Source organism: Anthonomus grandis, chromosome 11 (genome assembly GCF_022605725.1).
Source record: "Anthonomus grandis grandis chromosome 11, icAntGran1.3, whole genome shotgun sequence".
Taxonomy (NCBI): Eukaryota; Metazoa; Arthropoda; class Insecta; order Coleoptera; family Curculionidae; genus Anthonomus; species Anthonomus grandis.
Window position 1 is genome coordinate 28,152,341 of NC_065556.1, and position 24,580 is coordinate 28,176,920.

At 29.2% G+C, this 24,580-nt stretch overlaps 3 protein-coding genes across 3 annotated transcripts; 2 read left to right on the forward strand and 1 right to left on the reverse strand.

The window, feature by feature from the left end:
- Nucleotides 1–721: 721 nt before the first annotated feature.
- LOC126741927 (leucine-rich repeat-containing protein 56) lies at nt 722–3,287 on the forward strand. Its single transcript, XM_050448404.1, has 6 exons — nt 722–961; nt 2,392–2,621; nt 2,673–2,771; nt 2,821–2,993; nt 3,042–3,112; nt 3,171–3,287. Exons 1-6 carry the CDS (start codon nt 722–724, stop codon nt 3,285–3,287), a joined length of 930 nt encoding a protein of 309 aa, XP_050304361.1.
- Nucleotides 3,288–9,402: 6,115 nt separating this feature from the next.
- LOC126742418 (uncharacterized) lies at nt 9,403–12,613 on the reverse strand. Its single transcript, XM_050449070.1, has 4 exons — nt 12,323–12,613; nt 9,912–10,080; nt 9,669–9,856; nt 9,403–9,596 (listed from the first exon to the last, which is right to left on the reverse strand). Exons 1-4 carry the CDS (start codon nt 12,557–12,559, stop codon nt 9,468–9,470), a joined length of 723 nt encoding a protein of 240 aa, XP_050305027.1. The 5' UTR covers nt 12,560–12,613; the 3' UTR covers nt 9,403–9,467.
- Nucleotides 12,614–13,446: 833 nt separating this feature from the next.
- On the forward strand, nt 13,447–16,626 carry LOC126742216 (apolipoprotein D-like). Its single transcript, XM_050448816.1, has 4 exons — nt 13,447–13,604; nt 15,495–15,625; nt 16,215–16,417; nt 16,467–16,626. The coding sequence occupies exons 1-4, from the start codon at nt 13,479–13,481 to the stop codon at nt 16,604–16,606; spliced, it is 600 nt and encodes a 199-aa protein (XP_050304773.1). The 5' UTR covers nt 13,447–13,478; the 3' UTR covers nt 16,607–16,626.
- Nucleotides 16,627–24,580: the final 7,954 nt, after the last annotated feature.

The window sequence follows — 24,580 nt, forward strand, 5'->3', positions numbered from 1 at the left end:
TTAACAAAATCAAAAAAAAAATCATTGCTTAATAAAGAGCTTGGAAAAGGAAGTCCTTGGCTTAAATTCCTAAAATTTAAAAATCCCTGAATGTCTTGTAACTTAACTGCCTGGAATAACGATTCAATTTTTGGTGAATTGCAGTTAAAGTGAAATTAGTCTGAACCAGTTAGACAAAACTGACTTTTTTTGCTAAAAATTCATGGCTCAACTGCCTGAAATTAAATTAAATTAACTAAATAGAAAAAGACAGTTTTTTGCCTTAAGTACCGTAAAAAACTAAATTGCCTGAAATTTTTTCGAGGTAGTTAAATCAGTTTTTTACAATCTCAAGGTTTTCCAAATGCTTTTATAATTTCACCTTGAAAATTAGTTATTCTCGTTGTGTAGAAAATTAATTAAAAATAATAATTAATTAATCTCCGGAAAAAAAGTGAAAAATTTTATAAAATTTCTTACAGCGATAATCAAGATATTGGAATATGGATCTTATTGCAGAAGTGCCTGTTAAAAATAAAATAATTTCACACTTAAGTACTTAACACTTGTTTTTACTGTTTTGACACACGTTTATAATGCGGATGCTATTTTGAATTTTTTATGCCTACAAAAACAAATAATTTTACCCAAGAGCCACCCAGTATGTCCCAACTAGAAAATAATCGATAATTGTATTTACTTGTGCCTATGGCAACCCTTAGGAAGTCCATAGAGTCCAAAAATGAGTCCCTACTTAGAAGAACAAATTCCAGAAATTCCAGACTTAGAACCAAGTGAGTCCATTTATTTGACCTTAACGCCTTTATCGGACCTCAGTTCCTCCACTACTGAAGACCATCAGTCATTGGACAGCGTTTCAAATGAGGAAATTCCACTGATGGACGACTTTAACGTGGAAATTTCCACGATCGATAGTTGGAGAAGTTACGTCCCGTTGGAGCATAATATAAGGGAACTTCTGGTAAGAATTCTTTATTAAGAGAGTCTGTATTATTAAATTTACAAAAATCATACAAGACAAATATTCCAGGCAGTTGAATAGACATAGAGATTTAAAATGACTAGCCCAGAATTGCAAAGAATTAAATGAATATTGGCTCTCAACTGCCTGGAAGTGATAAAAAGCTTCCCTTAACAGTTAAAGTGAAGACCTAAATAAGGTCTTTGACTAATTTTCAAATAATTTTAAGGTAAGAATGTCTAACACCGAAAACCTGGAAAAAGTAATTTTTCCAGAAAATATGATGAAAAAATCAATAGGTTTTTTTAGGTACAAAAAAATGTAAAAATTTATCTATTTATTGATTGTCAAAATTTTCCAGAGATAAAACATGGAGTAATTTTGTACAATCCTTAAACCATTCAAAAAGTATTAATTATTCCAGGCATTTGATGTGAATATTTTCTTTTATTCCAGTCAGTTTAAAATAAATTCTTATCCTATTCCAGGCACTGATAGAATTTTCCATAGAATTTATTATTTTATTCCAGGTCATTTGATGGCATTTTTTCCTTTATTTGAGACATTTTTCATAATATTTCTAAATTAAAAAACCCTAATTTTACTTAGGTAAATCAATAAGCTTACAGCTCGCACTTTATTTCTAACAATATATTAAATTAATAATTTCATACTACATAAAACGTGTCTTGCTATAACGATGTCATCTATTTTTTGTTATTTCAACATAGCGTTAATGTCCAACCATAAGTGAGTAATCGGTGATTTGTGCCAGTATTTAATTTATTTATTTATAGATCCAATTTATTTATATTTAAATAACCGTTAGTTTTATACTAGTAATTAACGTTTATATTGTGGATGTTTCCGTTAAGTATTCTTTTTAAGTTTTTCCATTTTAAGGCAAAACATGTCATCATTAGTATTACAATAAAGATATTAACTGATATTATAGAGAAAGATTTTTATTTTAACCTGGACAATTTGTTATTTTATTCCAGTTATTTGGAGTCAATTGCCTGGAATATAATTCTTATGCTTTTCCAGGCAATTGACGTAATTTGATATTTTATTTCAGGCATTTTACAGCAATTTCTTTTTTTACTGAATTTATTGAAAATATATAACAGCTTAATTATTTATTTTGTGCATAACTTAAATGGATCTGACGATAATTTTTAAAAATTTTAATAATGTAGCAAACGACTAAAATGTTGACATTTTTCCTATAAAATGAAGTAAAATCACCAGAAAATCAACTCAAATTTTTTTTTATCACCGGTCAAAATCGTCCTATTTAAATTTAGACCAGAAAATTCGTAATTGAACTTTAAATCCCAATTAATGCAAATTTTCTAAGTCAAAAGCAAAATAACAGTTAAAGCATGGACCTAAATAAGATCTTTGACTAATTTTCAAATAATTTTAAGGTAAGGATGTCAAACACCGAAAACCTGGAGACAGTAACCCAAATCAAACTGAGGGTGATTGCTAGGGAATTAGCCCTGCAACAACTAGGATTCCACTTACCAGCCCTAAGAGAACTAGTGCTGGATGGTAGCATTGTGTCCTCCCTAAGGGACTTGGGGTATGGGCTGCGGAATTTGAAAATTTTAAAAGTCAACAGGTGCCAGCTGATTTGCATCGATGGGGTCCTTGGGTAAAATCTTCCAAAGTATCTCTTGATTTTCCTTAAAAAAGTCTTTTGAAGGTTGGAATCTCTGGAGGAACTTTATGCCACTGATAATGCCATAAAGGACTTATCGCCGTGTGCGTTTTTGACTAATTTAAAAGTACTGGATGTTAGAAGGTAGTTCTGGCACATGAATCCCAGTGAATGCACTAAATAGTTATTTTAGAAACAGCATTAAGCATCTGGGTTCGTTAAGTTTCCTTAATTTTTGCCCACTGTTGGTGCATATCCTTCTGGATGGTAATGAGGCAATTGACAATGCTCATTTGAACTATCAGGCTACCCTCGCCAGATTGCTGCCACATCTAAAAATTGTGGATGGGCAAGTCATCAATAGAGGTATAAAAAGAGTTTTAAGGAAATTGATTATTAGATGTTCATTTTAAGATGAATCAGTTGTAACGGGTTATAGTGAAGAGACAGTTGAAGATGATATAGAAGCGGTTGAACAGCCACAAGTAAGTATATACAGAATGGACCTGGAAAGTTCCTTAAAGTGATTATGTTATATTTTAGGTATTTGAGCCTGTAAGATTGTCAAGAACTTCAGAAGACTTAAGTGGGTTCGTAGTGAGGTTTCCACCAAGGGTCTATATTAACAATGATAACTCTAGAAGACCAGAATCATATTAAATTTAACCTGAGTGAAATTTTTAATGGTTTAAGTTGACTAATTAAATAAAGGTCAATGCCATGAAATTATACATAAGTGAGCACTTTTCTCGCGTTAAATTTGCTTTCGCTTTTACCTAATTTAGGCAAATTACCGTGCGCTATCAATTAGTGAAAAAAAGAAAAATTATGCAATTTAATTGGATTTATTTTATTTATTTGAGTTATTATTAATTAAAAAGTTGTTTGAAAGCATTTTGGGTGAGAGTGAAAATTTTATAAAATTATTGTTTTTTTCTGTCAAAATGCTGGATTTGGAAGGCCCTATAATTTTTTTATAAATTTTTTGAATAACTTGAATTATTACCATGACCCTTCTATGAATTTTTATTTATATTATTTAACATTTGCTTGAGAAAATGTAGGCATTTCATGATAAAAGAGATATTTTACTCGTTGGCGGCCGTATTAAATATAGCCAAATTGATTTTGATAAAAAACATCCAATTCTCTTACCTTCCAATAATCGTTTAACGGATTTAATTATAGAATATACTCATAAAATTATGTTACAAACTCTTCAATATATTTTCTCCCAAAAATACTGGATTATGACTACAAAACGTACCATTCGTCGAATCATTTTTTAAATGTCATAATTGTTTTCGCTCTAACCTTACGCCAGTTCAACCTCTCATGGGTGACTTACCCCCTAGTCGTCTAACAGCAGTAAAGGCCCTTGCTCATGTTGGTGTTGATTACGCCGGACCCTCCTCTATAACCTCAAGCCGTGTTAGAGGTACCTACTAAGGTTTTAAAAGCATATGTTTGTCTTTTTATATGTATGGCAACTAAGGCTCTGCATATAGGGCTTGCTTCAGACATGCCAAGTGTTTCAGTTCCAATTAGCCAAACATACAAGGGTGAACCACATTTATAGCGATCAGGGAAGAAACTTTACCGGTGCATGGAAAGAAATTAGTTCTTTTATGCATCTCGCTTCACAAGAAGAAAAAATTGAATGGCATTTTAATCCACCCTATGCTCCAAATTTCGGAGGTTTGTGGTAAGCAGGTGTCAAATCAGTAAAAACACACCTTGTTCGTGTAATTGGTTTGCAAACACTCACATTTAAAGAACTTAATACCGTCCTCATTCAAATAGAAAGTGTTCTTAACTCTCGCCCCTTATGCCCTCAAAGCTCCGACCCAAATGATTTTAAGGTTCTAAATTAAAGAAGATGATTTACCTTCCTATAAATGGTCTTTGGGTCGAGTTACTCACGCATATCCCGGTCGCGATGGCATCACAAGAGTTTTTTTTTTTTTTTTTTTTTTTTTTTTATGGTAAACACAAGCACAAGAGGAAAGTCCTATGTCACTCTTGGAGTGGTGCTTGCGCGAAGATATTTGTGGGCAAGAGTTGTCATATTAAAAACTAATAAGGGAACTTTTATTCGCCCAGTGAATAAATTATATCCTCTACCAGTCAATTAATTTTTCTTATACACTCTTAATAAATTTTTATCATTATTTTTATGATATTTAAATTAATGTTCTTATTTCGAAATAAGTGATAAATTTAATTTTTTTTTTTGTTTTGGGGTTTGTATATTGATTGTAAAATTCACATTTCAAGTTCAGTAATGGCATTAGCATTACTTGCAGTAATTGTTTAAATACTTATATTAATCTCACTTCTCTAAGTAAATTTTAAATGACCCCTATATCTAAAAATATGTCTGCTCGCTAACACCAAAATTCCTCATTCCCCTCCTCAAAATGAACGAGGAACCAGACGTGAGAGGAGTGGACAAGCACTTAAAAGGGAATTATTTTCATGTATTCGATGCATTTAAATGTATACTTCACTAGTACACAAATTAAGTAACTAATCCCGTAAAACCTTGCCGATTATTGAAAATACCGGCCGGTAGCGGGAGTGACGATATAGAAGAAAGGAATCAACAGCCTATGGTATGTTCATTTTATTATCCTTTTTCTCTCATAAATTTATTGCTCTCACCCCCACATGTTAATAAGACTTAAAGACTAATATCTCTATCTTTAAAAGTTTTTGGATAAGACCCTAAAATAGGTGTCATTAATCTTTAAAGAAGAAGCTGTGTGTTTCAAACTTTACATCTTTTAGTTTCAGAGATACGAACACCTCTTCCCTTAAAATACCATTTTTAGAGTTTTTTCTCAGTTTCCAAGATAAGCATCTTAATTTTTTAAAAGTTTTTGTAAAAATACCTTAACTAGGTGTACAATAAATTTATTAGAAAAAGTGTTTGTAATTTTACGTCTATAACTTTCTTAGTTTCAGAGATATGAGCATTCTATCTTCCAAATTCCAATCTCAGCTTCCAAAACTAATATCCTTTAAAATCCATTTTTTTACCTTCTAAGGCTAATTTCTCCACTTTTAAGAACGTTCGAGAAAAACCCTGAAATAAGTGTCCAATGAATTGATATAAAAAAGCTGCGTTCCAAATTTCACAATTCTAGTTTCTTTATTGTTAAAGATATGAGAACAAATTTAATATTTTTAACTTCCAAGACTAATGTCTCTATTTTCACAGGTTTTTAGGAAAAAGTCTAATATAGGTATCCAATTATTTTTTTTGAAGAAGCTTTGTTCAAAATTTCATACCTCTAACCCTTTTAATTTTAGACATATGAGCACTTCGTCCCTTGCAATTACAGTTTTTTCAGAGAAATTATTTTTTCTACTTCCAAGGTTAATTTCTTCTACTTTTGAAAGTTTTTAAGGAAAACCTTGAAATAGGTATTCGATGAATTTATTATAGGAAACTGTGTTTAAAATTTCACATCTCTAGCTCTTTTAGTTTTAGAGATATAAGTACTTCGTCACTTGAAATCCCAATAAAAAAAAACATTAATTCCAAGACTAATTATCAATAATCTTTTTTTTTTCTATGGTTTTTATATGGATTTATTTAGAGATATTTAGCTGTTTTGTTCGTTATGTATAGGATAGTTCACATATGCTTTCCTTTATAAGGAGCATGTAAGGCGGCTTTTTTATGATCGATGAACTGTCCTTTTTGTCATACTTTTTTTTCATAAAATGTATTCTTTTTTTTTTCTTATTTTGACAAATAAACGATTTTGTATTTGTACTTGTAGAATTAATATCTATACTTTTAAAACTTTTTAAAAAACACCCCGAAACATGTGTTCAATGAGTTTATTAGAAAAAACTGCGTTTTAAATTTCACTGTCTTCATAGTTGTTTTTTTTGAGTTAAAATCATTTTTTTTAATTTCTCTATAAAATTTCAAATGTTTATCTATTTTACTTTTCGTGTTCAAGGCTGTTGATAATAATTAATTTCCTTCAAAAAAAAATTAATTTGTTTCGAAATACTTGTGTAATCAATTTAATAGGAACTATTCCTCTTTAATAATCAAAAGGGAACTACACCAAGTCTCGGTCTCAAAAGTATTCAATAATTCTAACAGTAGGTTACACGTGTTTCGCTCGTATTAAGAGCATCATCAGACCTGAAAATAACCAAGTGATGAAAGCTATACCCATTGATATGTTTTGTTTTGTATTTTATGTTTGTCATACGGTGGGAATTAATATAAAAAAATAATGTACAAAATATCAGCTGTATACTACATATACAGTGTTTTCATTTCAAAACTAACCACCTTTCATAACTTCTAAAAAAAAATATTATTTCCCTTAAGATTATTGTATCTAGGTCTTTTTGAGAAAATGAACGACTTCTTTCAATGTCTCTATTCCTTTTTCCCAAAAGTGTCCATTTTTTCAGAAAATATGGTAAAAAAATTAACAGGTATCTACTTAATTTAGTAAAGCAACCTTTACAAAAAAAAATTAAAAAATTCATATATTTATTGATTTTCCAGAAATAAAACATGGAGTAATTTTGTACAATTTTCTAACCAATCAACAAGTATTATTCCAGGCACCCAATGTAATTTGTCTATTTTCGAGGCATTTCATAGAATTTATTATTTTATTCCATGGCATTTTTCCCTTTATTCGAGGCATTTTGCATAATATTCCTAAATTAAAAAACCCTAATTTTATTTAGGTAAATCATCAACAGCCTTACAGCTCGTACTTTATTTTTAACAATATATGAAATTAATGTTCCTCTATGTATCAGAGAAATTTTAGAAGTTCAAAAAGAAATTAAAATCACTTTTATTATCCAGGGCATGTTATAGCCTTGACGATTTTTTTAATGATACCTTTTGACCTATGCTCTGACATCATTTTAGTGTTTTAGCACAATCTAACACACTTGAAATCTATATACTTTGGTTTTAGTTTTGTTTCCTATTAAATATTTTAATTTACTTCCTCTAAATTCTGTTTTATTGACAGCTTTAGTTTTTTTTTTTAATCAAATTTATCTAAAAGATTTTTTAAATCTGTTTTGTTATAATTAATTCTGGTAATGTGTGTAAATTTTATGGTAAAATGTTTTTGATGTTATGTTTGTTTGAAATTTGAAGTGAATTTGGAATTTTTTGGTTTAGGATGCTTGTATTCTTTCTTCCTTTCTAATAATTTCATACTATATGAAACGTGTCTTGTTATAACGAATGTCCCCTATTTTTTGTTATTTTAACATAGCGTCCAACCAACGTAGTGTCCAACCTTAAGTGGGTTATCGCTGATTTGTGCCAGTATTTGATTTATTTATTAATAGATGTTATTATCCATCAAATTAATTTATATTTAAATAACCGTTAGTTTTATGCTAGTAATAAAAGATTATATTGTGGATGTTTCGTTGAACGTTCGGTATGTGCTATTTTTAAGTTTCTCCATTCATGTCATCATAAGTACTACAATAAAGATATTAACTGATATTAGACATAAAGATTTTTATTTAAACCTGGACAATTTCTTATTTTATTCCAGTTATTTAGAGTCAATTGCCTGGAATAGAATTCTCATGCTTTTACAGGCAATTGACGTAATTTGATATAAAAGCCTAATTATTTCTTTTGTGCATAACTTAAATGGATTTGACGGTGATTTTTTTAAAATTTATTAATGTATAAAACCACTAAAATGTTGACATTTTCCCTATAAAATGCACCAGAAACTTGACTTAAAATTTTTTTTCATCACCGTCTAAAATGGTCCTATTTATATTTAGACCAGAAAATTCGAAATTGAACTTTAAATCCCAATTAATGCAAATTTTCCGTAATTATGTATGCACCTATAAGTTTAATGAATTTATTAGAAGAAGTCGAGTTTTAAATTTCACATCTCTAACTATCTTGGTTTTAGAGATATGAGCATTTCGTTCCTTGGTTGTTAAAATCAAAATTTTTTAATCAAGTGTTCAAGGTTGTTGATAATAATTAATTTTCTTTAAAAAAAAATATTTATTTCAAAATAGCTTTCCTTTTTCCCAAAATGTGTACATTTTTCCAGAAAATGATCAACATGTGTCCACTTAATTTAGTAAAGCAACCCTTACAAAAAAATGTTGGAAATTCATATATTTAATAATTTTTACAATTTTCCAGAAATTAAACAGGGAGTAATTTTGTACAATTCTTAAACCAATAAGAAAGTATTATTCTAGGCATTTGAACAATTCCAAACAATTCTGGACAATTTCTTATTTTATTCTAGCTATTTGGAGTCAATTGCCTGGAATAGAATTCTCATGCTATTCCAGGCAATTGACGTAATTTGATCATTTACTTCAGGTATTTTACAGTAATTTCTTCTTTTATTGATTTTATTAGAAATATATAACAGCCTAATTATTTATCTTGTGCATAACTTAAATGGATTAGACGATAATTTTTTAAAAATTTTATAATGTAGAAAACCACTGCAATGTTGACATTTTCCCTATAAAATGCACCAGAAACTTGACTCAAAATTTTTTTCATCACCGCCCTATTTATATTTAGACCAGAAAATTCGAAATTGAACTTTAAACCCTAATTAATGCAAATTTTCCGTAATTATGTATGCACATATTCAATAATTAAGTTAAGTTCCTTTATTGTATCCATAGGGCAACGGTCAAACCGTTTATATGCAAACAATATTTCACTAGGAGGTGTGACTGTTACGTAGAACTTTAATAAGCATCATAATTAATTTTTTAATCATTATTTATTATAAATAAATAAATTAGCATAAATTAAACACTAAAATTGAATTAATAAGCATTATAAGCGAGTTCTTGGGCGTCCAACTGTCTGGCGTGATGGTCATACACGATTGGAGGGTGATCCACTAAATGATGGTCAATGTGGGGTGGGTAGTGTACTACTTCGTAATTTACAGTCTAAAATATTTAAATTAATTTAAAACAAATTTAATTTAATTAATGGTCAGTTTTTTCAGTTAAATTAATTACCTTGGGTTTGGTCAGTTTGAAGATCAGGAGGGCCCCGGTCAGTACCATAGACAAAAGACCCAAAGTCAAAGCTTTCCACGTTTTCAAGGCGATCAACGTCAAGGCGAGTGGTACCAAAACGGCCGTTTTGAATTTCAGGCCCAAGAGGAAGGGCAGAATAACCTTTTTTACTATTTTTGAGGAACGTCCTAAAAAAGGAAAATTTAATATTTCATTCACGCCTAATTGCCAATCAATAACTACCAGTGGCTGCCAATGGTACTTTCAGTTCTTCCGCCTGGAACGATCGTGGCACCAAATGTCCCAGAGGACCCTCGTGGCTCAGTAGAGTGGGCGGTTTGGCAACGACCTCGTGGGTCTGCAAGAAATCTTCGAATTTATCGAAAATGTCTTCTTCAAGACCTCTTGACTCCTAAAAGATTTCAGTACCAGTAAAATAATAATAGTAGTAGTAGTAAAGGAAATATTGAGTAATTTAAAGCATTAATAAAAAAGAATAATAATAGTAGTATATTGTCAGTAGCTGTAATCCAGGAAATATCCATGTGTGTTATAATCTTTATATTTTATTCTTAGCATACACAGGTGTTTTTGTATATAAGTAGGTGCTACCAAGGCGTTTGTGTTTTTTTTATTTACAGTATGAGACAAATTATGTATGTATTAACAAAAAGTTAAAAAAATAAATAATTTTTGATTCGGTTCATTTGATTTATTTTTCTTTATTTTCGAGGCATTTTGCAATAATTTCATATTTTATTTCAGGAATTTGAATTTTTTTCAGGATTTAGAGTAAATTATCCTATTTCAGGAATTTAATGCCATCTAATCCTTTTTATTCTCATGCTATTCTGGGCATTAGACGTAATTTATCTATTTTTCCAGATATTTTGCACCATTTTTATATTTGATTCCAAGCATTTGATTCAGTTTGTCTGTTATTCCAGGGATTTTAAAGTAAATTCTCATTCTATTCCAGGCATTTTACGCAATTTGTCTATTTTCCTCTTTTTATTCATCATATTTTATTTCAAGCATTTGTTGCATTTTATTTCAAAAATTTTGTACTAAGTACTTAGTCCATTACTTATGTTATGTCCAAGTACTTATGCCATTTTACCTAATACGCATATTTATTTTTCCAATAATTTTGTATTTTATTTCAGGCATATGAGGTCATTTTTCCTTTTATTCCAGACATTTTGCAACAGCTTCATATTCGATTCCAGGCGTTTCATTCATTTTGCCTTTTATTCCAGGGATTTTATATTAACTTTATAATTTATTCCAGGCATTTGAAGGTATTTTTTATGATTAGGAGTAAATTCTTATATATTTCCAGGATTTGCACGTAACTTGTCCAGGAATTTAATTTCCTTTGTATTCTCATGCTATTCTGGGCATTGGACGTAATTTATCTATTTTTCCAGATATTTTGCAATAATTTGATATTAAATTCCAAGCATTGATTGAGCAAATTGAGCAAATTGATTCAGTTTGCCTATTATTCCAGTGATTTAAAAGTGCATTTTCATTCAATTCCAGGCATTTCACGTAATTTGTCTATTTTTCATGTTTTGTTGTTTATTTTATTTTATTTCAAGTAGTTCATGCATTTTATTTTAAGAATTTTAAAGTATTTATGCTATTCTAGGCATTAAACGTAATACATGCATCTATTCCAGTCATTTTGTATTTCATTTCAGGCATATGAAGCCATTTTCCTTTCATTCCAGATATTTTGCAACAATTTTCTATTTGATTCCAGATGTTTCATTCATTTGCCTTTTATTCCAGGGATTTTATATTAACTTAATATTTTATTCCAGGTATTTGATGTATTTTCCAGTAATAGGAAAATGTCCGTAACTCAGAAACCAAGAAAGCTATGCTTATGAAAATTTGGATACAAATTCTTCTATTAAAATGATTAGACACCTATTTTAGCGTTTATTGAAAAAATTACAGGAAATTAGAAAAAAAAAATTTCATGGAAAAAATTTTTTTTTTAAAGAGTAATTTTAAGAAACTGTCCATAACTCAGAAACCAAGAAAGCTATACTTACGAAAATTTGCACACAAATTCTTCTTTTAAAATTATTAGATACCTATTTCAGCGTTTTTTGAAAAACTTACCTAGGAATTTAAAATAAATTATAAAAAATAATTTTTTTTAAAGAGTAATTTGAAGAAAATGTCTATAACTCAGAAGCCAAGAAAGCTATGCTTATGAAAATTTCAAATAAATGTCTATAGTTCATAGACCAAGATAGCTGTACTTTAACGTCTATCGTAGAATCTTCTGAAAATATTTAATAGAATTTGTATCAATAAAAATATGGATATTTTTTCTGAAAAATCCCTCCGACAGGTCATAGATAACATGCCACACATTATAATGCTATAATTTTTTTTGCATTAAGATAAGAATGCGAGAAACCCTAGAAATTCTGTATAAACTAGTCTCTAGTGCGTTAATTTCTGCATTTATTCATACAAAAAAAATTCAATTTACCCTTTAATGTATCAACAATAAAATACCTAAAAACAATTTCTTTCAGTGGTATAAATTTTTCTGAAAAAAAAATTGTGAACCCATACAAATTAATAATTAATAACTAATTTAGGAACAAAAAAGTGAAAACCCTTGTTACCTCGACTTCTTCAGGATTATCCTTCTTAATCAGCACCAGATCCTCGGTGATCCTAATTTGTTCCTTATCAACCACCTCACTGATCCATTTAAGCGCTTTCGGTTTGGCACAACTGACTGAGAAGTCCCGCAAACAGGTGTGGTAAATGTCCTGGACCAAATCTACGGCCGAAGGGTCTTGATGGGCCAAAACCACCGCGATAAGGGTCGAAAATAGGACGAACTTCGTACGGATCATGGTGGTGTTGGTGTAACAGATACGCGACAATTGAATCGAAAAACCGAATGATGATTTAGTGATCGAACGGGAGGAATATATAGACATCCTAGTGCGGAAATAGAAACCTTTTCGGCCGAACTGGGCTGTGTACGTGATCCGAATTTTGGTTTTGAGGAAAATCGACCAAGAATGTCGTCAAAAGAAAGAACGAATTTATTAATCGGTGTATTGGTTGCGTGCGAATTGAATATGCATTAGGGGCGATTCACTTTTTTTTTTCATTGACATTGTTTGAATATTTTTGTGGATAGGAAAGTGACGTATCGTGTGCTTTAAATGGTTAAGTATATTTTCGGTACCTTTTTTCTAGTAGGATATTATGAATGTTCCCAAAAAATTCCTGGGATATCAAGTAATAATCGTTTATTTTAGTGATTTCTTCGGTAACAAGACGTTTTTGGGATATCCATTATTATTATCTAGTGTCAATTTATGGTCTACTTCTGACAGGATATTTCTGGAACCGGGATGCTGTTTCTGGATTACCGAGACCATCCATGGACAAACCGGAGTGTCCTGGTAGAGTTGTTGCTAACTTATACTTTCACTTTATTTTTCATTTATGTTTTTATTGAATGTTGCTTTTTTGCTTAATAAAGATATTATTTATTTATTTATTATCCTGGTCATACAGGGGTAATAAAAAAATGTGTTTTTTTTTTGAAAACCTTCTGTATGTGATTCCTATATTAAAGCATCATAATAAATGCTAAAGCTTGTCTGTTCAAATTTTTAATGGATGTACCAAAGTGAAAAGTCCATATTATACAAAAACAAACTTATTTTTGAAAATTTATACATTAATGCTAATGGATGCAGCCGATTTCAATGGAATGTGGTAAAAATAATGATTTGACGTTATTATGTCGCTAGTAAAATGATGAGCTTAGTGGCCGGTTGGTTGATTTTCGTCATTTTTCATGGTTTATCGCATTTAATTGTCGGATATGGATTGGGAGGGTGTCCCAGGATCGGGTATATGCCCGACTTCAATTTGAGCCTTGTAAGTAGGTTTTTTTTTTAATTTAATTAGTGCAGTATATTATTAGAATAGGTGCGTATTTCTTATAAGAGGTTATAACTCAAAGGCCAATAGGAATAGAGTATTAAAAGCTTGTATGTGAGTTGCTTATTTATAACAATTTGGCGCCTGTTTAAGCGCTTAAAAAAAGTACAGATAGCTAAGAAAAAAAAATTTCTTGCTTTTCTTGTGATTTTTTTTGAAAATTAATTTCAAGAAAATGCTCATAACGCAAAAAATAAGAAAGCCATATTTATGAAAATTTGAATACAGATTTTGCTAGTAAAATTATTAAAGACCTATTTTAGCGTTTTTTAAAAAACGTACAGGAAATTGAGAAAAAAAATTTTCTCTAAAAAATGATTTTTTTAATGAATAATTTCAAGGAAATGTCCAGAACTCAAAAACCAAGAAAGCTATACTTATGAAAATTTGCGCATAGATTCTTCTATTAAAATCATTGGACACCTATTTCAGCGTTTTTTAAAAAACGTACATGAAATTAAAATAAAAAAAATTCTCTGAAAAATGATTTTTTTAATGAACAATTTCAAGTAAATGTCCAGAACTCAAAAACCAAGAAAGCTATACTTATAAAAATTGGCACATAGATTCTCCTATTAAGATCAGTGTACACCTATTTCAGCGTTTTTTAAAAAACATACAGGAAATTAAGAAAAACAAATTTTCTCTGAAAAATGATTTTTTTAAAGAATAATTTTGAAGAAAAGTCCATAACTCAAAAACCAAGAAAGCTATACTTATGAAATTTTACACATAGATTCTCCTATTAAAATTATTGGACACTTATGTCAGCATTTTTTAAAAAACGTACAGGAAATTGAAAAAAAAAATTTCTCTGAAAAATGATTTTTTTAATGAATAATTTCAAGGAAATGTCCATAACTCAAAAACCAAGAAAGCTATAATTATGAAATTTTGCACATGGATTCTCCTATTAAAATCATTGGACACCTATTTTAGCGTTTTTTAAAAAACGTACAGGAAATTGAAAAAAAAAATTTTTTCTGAAAAATGATTTTTTTTAAAGAATAATTTCAAGGAAATGTCCATAACTCAAAAACCAAGAACGCTATACTTATCAAATTTTGCACATAGATTCTACTATTAAAAACATTGGACACTTATTTAAGCGTTTTTTAAAAAACGTACAGGAAATTGAGAAAAAAAAATTTTCTCTGAAAAATGATTTTTGTAAAGAATAATTTCAAAGAAAAGTCCATAACTCAAAAACCAAGAAAGCTATAATTATGAAATTTTGCACATAGATTCTCCTATTAAAATCAGTGTACACCTATTTCAGCGTTTTTTAAAAAACGTACAGGAAATTGAGAAAAAAAAATTTCTCTGAAAAATGATTTTTTTTAAGAATAATTTCAAATAAAAGTCCATAACTCAAAAACCAAGAAAGCTATACTTATGAAATTTTGCACATAGATTCTCCTATTAAAATCATTAGACACCTATTTTAGCGTTTTTTAAAATACGTACAGGAAATTAAGAAAAAAAAAATTTTCTCTGAAAAGTGATTTTTTTAATGAATAATTTCAAGAAAATGTCCATAACTCAACAACCAAAAAAGCCATACTTATAAAAATTCGCACACAGATTCTCCTGCTAATATCATTAGACACCTATTTCAGCTTTTTTTGAAATTCGTACAAAAAATTGAGAAAAAAAATTTTGGACTTTTTTAAAGTGAAGTTTTAAGAAAATGCCCATAACGCAAAAACCACAAAAGTTACATCCATGAAAATTTGCATGCAAATCGCCTAATTAAAATCATTAAACACGTATCTTAGTATTGTTCGTCCAAAAAATATACAGGGTGCTCAAAAAAATTATTTTCAGTTTACAGGTCACTGGTACGAAATCGAAAGATCATTTTACCTAATGGAACTAATCTCGAGCTGCGTTAGCGTTGACCTCGAGACAAACCGAAAGGGCAATTTAAACGTGTATGTCAACTCAAAAAGCAGGGTGTAAGTATTTAAAAGGAATGGCTATATTTTATTTATTTACATACTACAATAATAATAATAATATCCTTTATTTAGCACCTGGCTAGTACATATAACAATAAACATTTTATTATACATGTGTGTAGCACAATAAATTCCTTAAAATTAAATTATAAATTATTGATTCTTTAAAAAATTAAACACTTTTCTATTAAACATATTCAGTGATGTTGCGTCTTTAATAGACTGGTAAACAGGCGAATTCGATCAAAAAACATTTTTGTAAAGCAGAAGTTTTAACATGTTGAATATCATGTAGTTCTGCTTTGACCAAAAATTGTATTGATAGAAATGTCCAAAAACGTACTTATACTTACTTAAAAAAAATCTATTTAAACTCCTAGATCCTTCCTAACTGTTGGGCGAATGCGCAGGAATACTTAAAACGACCATTTACTTAATTATTTCACCACTAAAATAGAATAATAATTATGTTACGTAACATTTCACCATTGAATCAAGACAATCAATCTTGCTTGCTAAAGTTTGGTGAAAGCACAGGAAAAGCTTCTGAAATGTGAGTTTCAATAATGACCCTCGAATATTTTAGATCTGGTATATTTTCCATAAGCCAAGGTGTGGCCACCCCAACCAAAAAAGACCCCAGCCTCTTACTCTATAAAGTGAGCAGCAAATTACCGAAGTTAATTACGAAATACCTTCCGGGAGCAGGATATTATCAGATCGTCCATACCGACTATAAGACTTACGCCATTTTGTACTCCTGCTCGAATTTTTACTTGTTTCATACAGGTAGGTGATGCAGGTTTTTGATATTCTAATCTAAAGTTTCTATTTGTAGATCTTGTATGGGTTTGGGCCCGAAAGAAGGAAATCGAAGCGGAAACTCGTTTGGATATCTACAAAATTTTAAGTAAGAACCATATTGATCCAGAGAGACTTACCTTGCCAAAGAATAAAAATTGTACTGATGATTATTAAAATATATAAAATATTATGTTTATTAATGTTTTATTTACGGAGTGTTATGTTTGTTTTGTGGGGTTAAGTGTGTTTAAGAAGATATCATTTTTCTTGCATTTCCATAGTATTTTTTTAAGGTTTGGTGCTTTTGAATGGGCAAAACAGTCTGGAAATTTTTGAGTTTTTCAGAACTGAGTCTTCTGGAGACCTTTCTGGATTTTTCAAATTGTTTAGGGTTGTATCTCTTTTAGTTTGTTTTATTTTAGCCCAAGTTATTTGGAAATATAAGTTTTTTTGAGTATAGGTATCTTTTGACAATATACAAAAATTACTAAATAAACTCAAAATCGTCGAGTGCTATTTTTTAAAATTTCTCAAAAAGCAATGATTTCTCAAAAAAACTATAAAGACCTCAAATGAACCTCCAACCTTTCCTTAGACAGTGCCATTTCATTCACCTTCTTAACTATAATAGCTAAAGAGCTACAGTCATTTATGTTACAGAACAATTTTTTTTGGAACCGTCGAGTGCTATTTCTTAAAATTTCTCAAAAAACTATAGAGACCTAAAATGAACCTCCAACCTTTCCTAAGACAGTGCCATTTAATTCACCTACTTAACTATAATAGCTACTGAGTTACAGTCATTTTTTACCACAATTTTCAAATAATTTTGTAAACCCTTGAATTCCTCTGCGAAAGCATTAACTAATATTCTGGAAATATGTATCCTGATCAAACTCCCCAGTAGTCGTTATTTTCCAGAGATATTTCAGGATATTCACAATATCTTAATTATATTAATTTAACATTTAAGAAAAAAATTTGACAAAGGTTGTGATATGGCTTCTAAAGGCCTTATGATGCTCCACCTTGAGCGAAACATGTGTAACCTCTAACACCAGAATTTGAAATGAAACACATATTTTAAATATTTCAATTGGCAATATTTCAATTTTTTTTAAATGGAATACCCCGTATTTTATATAGTATTTGTTAAAAAGAGCAAAAAAAGCTATTTGTTGTTATATATAACAAAGTCCAATAGTTTAAAAAATATTTAGAATTTTATTGGAGTGATATAATTTTAACTCTCTACAATAATAACGCTCTTTGAACAAATTTTGCTAAATCTTCGTAAAATTATATTTGAGGTAATAATAGCTCATGAATTTCAGCTAATAGAGGGTGCCCTTAGGAATATTTCGTAAGAATAATATTCGAGTTAGTTCTTGAGATATTGGGGATTGTAGTGGTCAGACGTCGGTCGACTTAAAAAGTCTGATATTTTTATTGAATAATATTTAAGGGAATATTTTTCCGCATATTCAAGTTTACGTTTCATGAGAATATTCTTACCAGTTCTTCCGATATTGGGGATCGATATATGGAGGTTACTTTGGAAACAATGGAGAGATCATGCCTACTTATAGCTTGACTCTCTTGAAATTTTAAACAATTTTTTTTTTATTATTTGTCAATTCCAGATCGTTGCATGAGTCATAATTTATTTATTTTATGTGATTGAAATACAGATCTTTCAATATATTAATTAAAATTGTGCCTTAACTGCCTGGAATAATTAATTAATGACTTTTAAATGATAATTTTAGGCATTTGAGTCGTAAAAAATTACCCCTAAAATTAAAAACAATTTAAAAACAAGTCTTAATTACAGTTATACCTCAACTGCCTAAAATAAATAATTACTGTCATTTAAAAAATATTAACAGGCAGTTGACTCACAGATTTTTGAATATTTAGTCTTTTTCTTTTAAAAATGTTGATCATTTTAACTAAATTTGTACCTTAACTATCTGACCTAGTTGCTTAAATATTAATATAATTTAAATAAGTATTATAAGTAGTTTTAATTTTTTATTCAAAATCACCTAGACTAATTAATTAATTAACTAATTATTCAAATTTTAATTTTTTAAGTTATTTTACAATGCCAGGCAGTTGAGTCATAAATACTTTAATTAAAATTGTCTTTTAACTGTGTGAAATAATTAATTAAGTGATTTATGACGTTTAAATGAAAATTTTATGTAATTGAGCAAAAGATTTTCTCTGAACTTTCAGGCATTGCAATAATTAATAATTGGCCCTTAATTATTAAAGACATTTTTATTAAAATCACGCTTCAACTGTCTGAACGAATTAATTAATTTATTTAACATTAATATTTTAATAATAATTGAGTCGTAGATTTTTTTAGAAATATCCTTAATTAAAATTGTGTCTCAACTGCTTGGAATAGTTAATTAATTTTTTAATGGCGTTTCAATGAAAATTCAAAGTAATTAATTCAGTGCCTGAAATAGTAAGAAGTTTACAGTTTGACTGCCTGGAATTGCAAAATAGTTTCATAAGTTAATTCATTAAATATTCCATGCAGTTATTACATGATTTTCATTAAAAGTGTCTAAAATTTACAAAATATCTACAATGTAACTGCCTGAAACTGCTAAATAATGTTAATTTAATAAACGTTAACCATAAATTAATAATTCAATTAGCTCTAATATTAATTTTTCTAGTCAGTTGAAATTAGTTAAAAAAATACAAAAATGCTCTCAACTACCTAAAAAAGTTGTATTGATTGGTCCTCTTTGCCTGGAAATTCATACATTGCTCAATAGTTATTATATATATATATATATATATATATATATATATAGAAAAATTGTCATAAATGTCCCCAACTGCCAAAGAGACTCTTATGAAAATTTGAACACAAACTCTTCTATCAAAATCATTGGATACCTATTTTAGCGTTTTTTAAAAAACGTACAAATAATTAATAAAAAAATTATAAAGAACCTATAGAAAATGAGTCTGGTGTCCCACAAGGTAGTATTTTGGGTTCTTTGCTATTTATTATTTATATAATTGATGTACTGCATTATGTTAGGAATTATTCAGTTTATCTTTTTGCAGATGATGCCTTCTTTTATTTTTCAATATCAGATCAATATTGCAAAAACTAAGTACATGAATATAAATAGAGAATCCAAAGTCAAGTATTTCGGTATTTAGATGGATCAGTGTTTGAAATTTATCTATTAGAAATAATTTAAAAAATGCATTTAAAATATGTTATTTATCTAGATGTTCCTCAAAAAAACTATACGTAATGTTTTAATATTACCACATTTCAATTATTATTCAAGTAGCTTATTTCGTTTAAAACAAAATGATATATCTAGGCTACAAAAATCAAAGATAGAGCAATGCATGTGATACTAAGAAAACAAAAGTCTTTTGCCTATAAAAGCATTGCTACAAAATTAAAATGATCTCATACAATGCCGATATTCACAATTATAATACTTTACGTAATATACAGTACACATCTCATAATGGATGTTTTGCGTTGGTCCAAACTAGGTGAAAAGTCCATGGACTAAGTATAGACATCCTTTTTATCTAGTGGAGTTTCATTAACTTCCAAAAGATATGTTGAAAAGTAGAATTAGTTTGCCTGAGTCTAATGGATACATTTTTTTGAGAAACTTTCATATTTTGATAGGTACATCAGATATCCATTACTGCTCGAAAGATCCTTTTTCATTTTGATAGATATGCATAACGTACCATGGACTTAGTAAAAATGCCACGGCTTATAAAAAACGTGAAATTATAATTTAAAAATTAATGAAAAGTCATTTTTTATAGGTCTATCAGACGTTCATTTTTTCTAAAAAAAATTATGGAACATACTATGGATTAACGAAATTTTTATTCTCATTGCTTCAATAAAATAAGAAGTCATTGTTTAAACAATAAAAAAAAGTCATTGGACATTGGACAATTCCAATGTATGTGCTTAAAATGAGAACCAAGACAGTACCATTTAATGGACCTGCTTCGCAACTGTAGAGAGGTCCAATAGACTTTTCGCAAATGTATGTTTTCATTGCATCTCCATACATTTTTAGTTATCTCTTTAAAGGGTGATTCAAAATTGAGTGCAAAGATTTCAAGGGCGTATTTACCGGCCAAAAATAAGAACTTTTTTCATATAAACGTATGTCCTTACTTGCTTCGTTTTCTACATACAGAGTGTAAATTTTTTTTGATATAATCGGTTTTTTTATCAATTATTCAAGATCCTTTCAGCCGATTTAAATAAAATTTGGTAGGCTTATTTGACGCCTCCTTTGGTGGGAATAAAATAAATTTATTAATTCCAGTGGCGTTTCAGGGGGCTACTTACTTGATACTTATAGGTAAAATTATGGTACGCCACCGCTTTTTTGACAATTTAATTTTTTTTTTTAGATTAAGCGGTCATAAATGTAACTTTCTTGCCTCCTAAGCCTTACTCATATCTAGCTTTGTTTCCAGAAAAAAAATCAAAATCTGTGCCTGGCCCTATTAAAACAAATAATAAATTCGCATCGATTTTTGAGATTCATTTAATTTCTTCGCAAAATTTAACTAAGTAACAAATACATACAAAAGCAGATTTTCATAACAAAATTTTTAATTAAAAAAACTTTTACACTCTGTATCTAGAAAACGAAACAAGTTAGGACATACGTCTTTATGAAAAAAACTTCTAATTTTTGGCTGGTAAATACGCCCTTGAAATCTTTGCTATTGTATATTGTAAATAAGGAAAAGTGATCGTCAATTGGACTTCCTATTTTACTATGTCAAGTGGACAATTTTATTTATGTACATCCAATGGTTTTTTTAAGGAATCAAACAGATGTTCACTGGACCATTGTATTTAAAAGAAAAAGAAAACCTTTGGATAGATTTGTGCTGCCTAGGGTATGTTTTTGCTTGTGTAATGTTATGAAATATGTATCGATTTTTGTGTTAAATGTAGATACATATTATTTTTGACTGTTTTTTGTATCTTTGATATAGCATATGGGGAATTGTACTAGTTTCCTGACTAAATAAATGACTTGTCCGTTAATTAATACAGTATTCTAAGCGTATGTTCCCGAAATGTACTATCAAGAATCATTTCATCACATTGCCTACTATCGTAACCAGCTGCCGCCGATCTAATACGAAGCCATCCTTTTTACACCTGCGGTTGCACTGGTATACACACAATATGATCCGCAGGCAGCTTTAGTACAGTCAATTTAGAGAGTTTCTCAGCAAAAATAGTATCACTACGTAAAAATAGTAGTACCACAGTTATTAGACTGTGGCGCCAAAGTTACCAAAACTGACTTTTTTTTCATTTTTCAGTATAAAATAATTTTTTTTACACGTCACAAGGATTTGAAAGCTGTAAAGCCTTAAAAAATTTACAAAAAACATAATAAGCTTTTAATTTCAAGCTTAACCGTTTTTGTGATATTGCGCCTTAATTACCAAAAAATTACATGATTGGCGTTATCAAAGCGAATCCTTTTAGATGTTTTTGGGACAAGTACTTGATATGCAATATTTTTGGTGTATTACATCTTTAATTGGCTATTGTTACTCGAGTGAACTGATATTTTTATAAGCATTCGAAGGTGTGATGTATTTATTAACGCGCATATCTGCATTGAAATATTTACCTTGCTAGCGTATTAATTTCATAGACTCAAAAGAAGGAAATTAATAATTTATGTATAATTTTATATATTTTATATAAAAACGTTATTTATCATTTTTACGCTTACAACCTCCACCCACCCACCCCAAACAACTTTCCAGTAAAAAATTCTTTTGCAAAATCCCTGTTTTTCAACATGATATGCCCCGATCAAAGAAGTTCTAGTCTTATGTTATACCGTATATTTATTGCATACTATAAATTTTAATGTAATTTTGACAGAAGGTCTATAGAAACATTTTGACACCCTGTATATTAAAAATTAAAAAAATTAGTGACTAGTGCAAAACCTTTCTTGAAGAAATATCTAAAATCCATTTACAAAATTCAAGATAATGGAATTCTTAGTCCAGGGGTGCCTGTAAGAAACAAAATAATTTGTCTTTCATTTTCAAGCAACATATTATACATTATTATCATTAAATATAAATTTATTTAATGATTTTTTAGTAAATTTTCAGTTATGGTATATTTATTAACCGTATATAGTCAAGGTATATATTAACTATAAAATATACCTATATCATATATAATTCGGTTTACAGAAAGGCGCAAATTTCGGCGTTTAAAAAAATTGACACGAGATTTACATTTGATTAAATTATAGTGAAAAATCACTGTTTTTATCCAAATTATCCAATCTTATAACGCTGTTTTTATATTAAATATTTATATATAAAATTAATACAAATTTAAATAAACCATGTTATTAAATTAAATATTGAATAACTATTATTTGCAAAAACCCTGTTTTTGATCAGCATAACCCTTAACCCCCCACCCACCCCAGACATTTGTTCAGTAGTAACACAAATATATTATACTCTCTATATAAAACATATTAATTCATGCAGTGTCATTATTTTATTTCAAATGTCAAGTCTAGTTATTTTGTTTCTTTACATTCACTTCATTTTGCATAGTTCTGTTACAATGTCACGCAGATGATTTCCACAAAATTATGTGATTCATAAAATGTTTCTTAATTAACAACTCCAAAAGCAAAACATCATCCCAACTGAATTTGAGTAATCACAATCTCTGCATTATGATTTTTACAATTATAAGACATGGACTTACAAGTCCAAGAGGATCAAACTCTTGGTTCTAATACATTGGATAATCTTGTTTACATGACCAGTATAATGCTAACGTTCTGGTTTGACCTCTGTCACCAAACAACAGTAGATGACCATGTCGGTATATAATCTAAGATCTCTTGACTTTTGAAAACACCTCATTGCAAAAATCAATTCTCTCAACATTTGTTAATATGCCGTCCATCTAAAACCCTTAGGATAACCTTAGAGAGGAATCTGAGTTCTCAAGGGCAAGTTGCCCTAAACATCTCACAGCCAAAAAGGAGCAAAGGATATTCCATAAGAGAGTATGTTAAATTCATAGATAGATATCTTTGATTCTTATAAATTAGAATCTGGTAGTAAAATTTAAGCACATCTACTTTAATAACCATGTATTGCCTAAATTTTACAACAACTGATTATCTTTTAAAATAAGATCCACACATTGAAGATCGTTCTGTATTAGAAGGATCATAGTCAACAAGTCACGTTTCAGTAATTTAAATAAAAAAATAACAATAATTTGGAAGCAAATAGAGTTTGTCTAAACTATTGTTATTTTTTTCTAGTATTGTTTGAAGAGATATATCAAATAAAATCAACCAAAATAATCAACCTAATTTCAAGGTCGCTTTATCATTTCTACAAGACCTTGCTAACTTTTACAAATTTAATGTTTTTCATTGCATACCCATAAAAAGAGTACTCTAAATGGCTTTTTAAGTATTTCCTTAAAAAATAATTAAAATGCTTACATTGAAAATAAAGATATTGACGTTTCACTCATAGGGGTGCCTGGAAGAAATGAAATAATTTTTCTTTTATAGGCAACTGAATATCTTAATTTCTAGTACCCAAAATGTTATAATTATTGATTTCTAAGATTTTTACAAGGGCTCGCTAATTTTACATTTATTATTACTACAAGTGTCTGCATATTTAGAACATATTGGTTGGTTTTCTTATCTTTTTGATAATGGAGCTTTGGCATGATGTATAACTGGTAACTAATTTTACCTTGGGTAAAAAACTAACTATAATGGAAGTTCACTAATCACGAAACAGCACACTCATATCTAAGAAAGTTTTTTTTTAAATTTAGCATTGAGATTTGATCGTCTATAGATTTGTCAATATAAAGAATTTATTTATTTTTCTAACCTAAAATTCTTAATAAAAATACAGTAGTGCCAAATTTCGTTGAAGTTTTCAATTTCACGTAAGGCACTTGGAGTTCCTCATTGTTAAATATTCCTTTTTTGATTAATTAGAGTTTTCTTTTATCCTTAAGCTTTTAAAGTTATTTCTGATATATCACGGATTTCGGAGGAATTT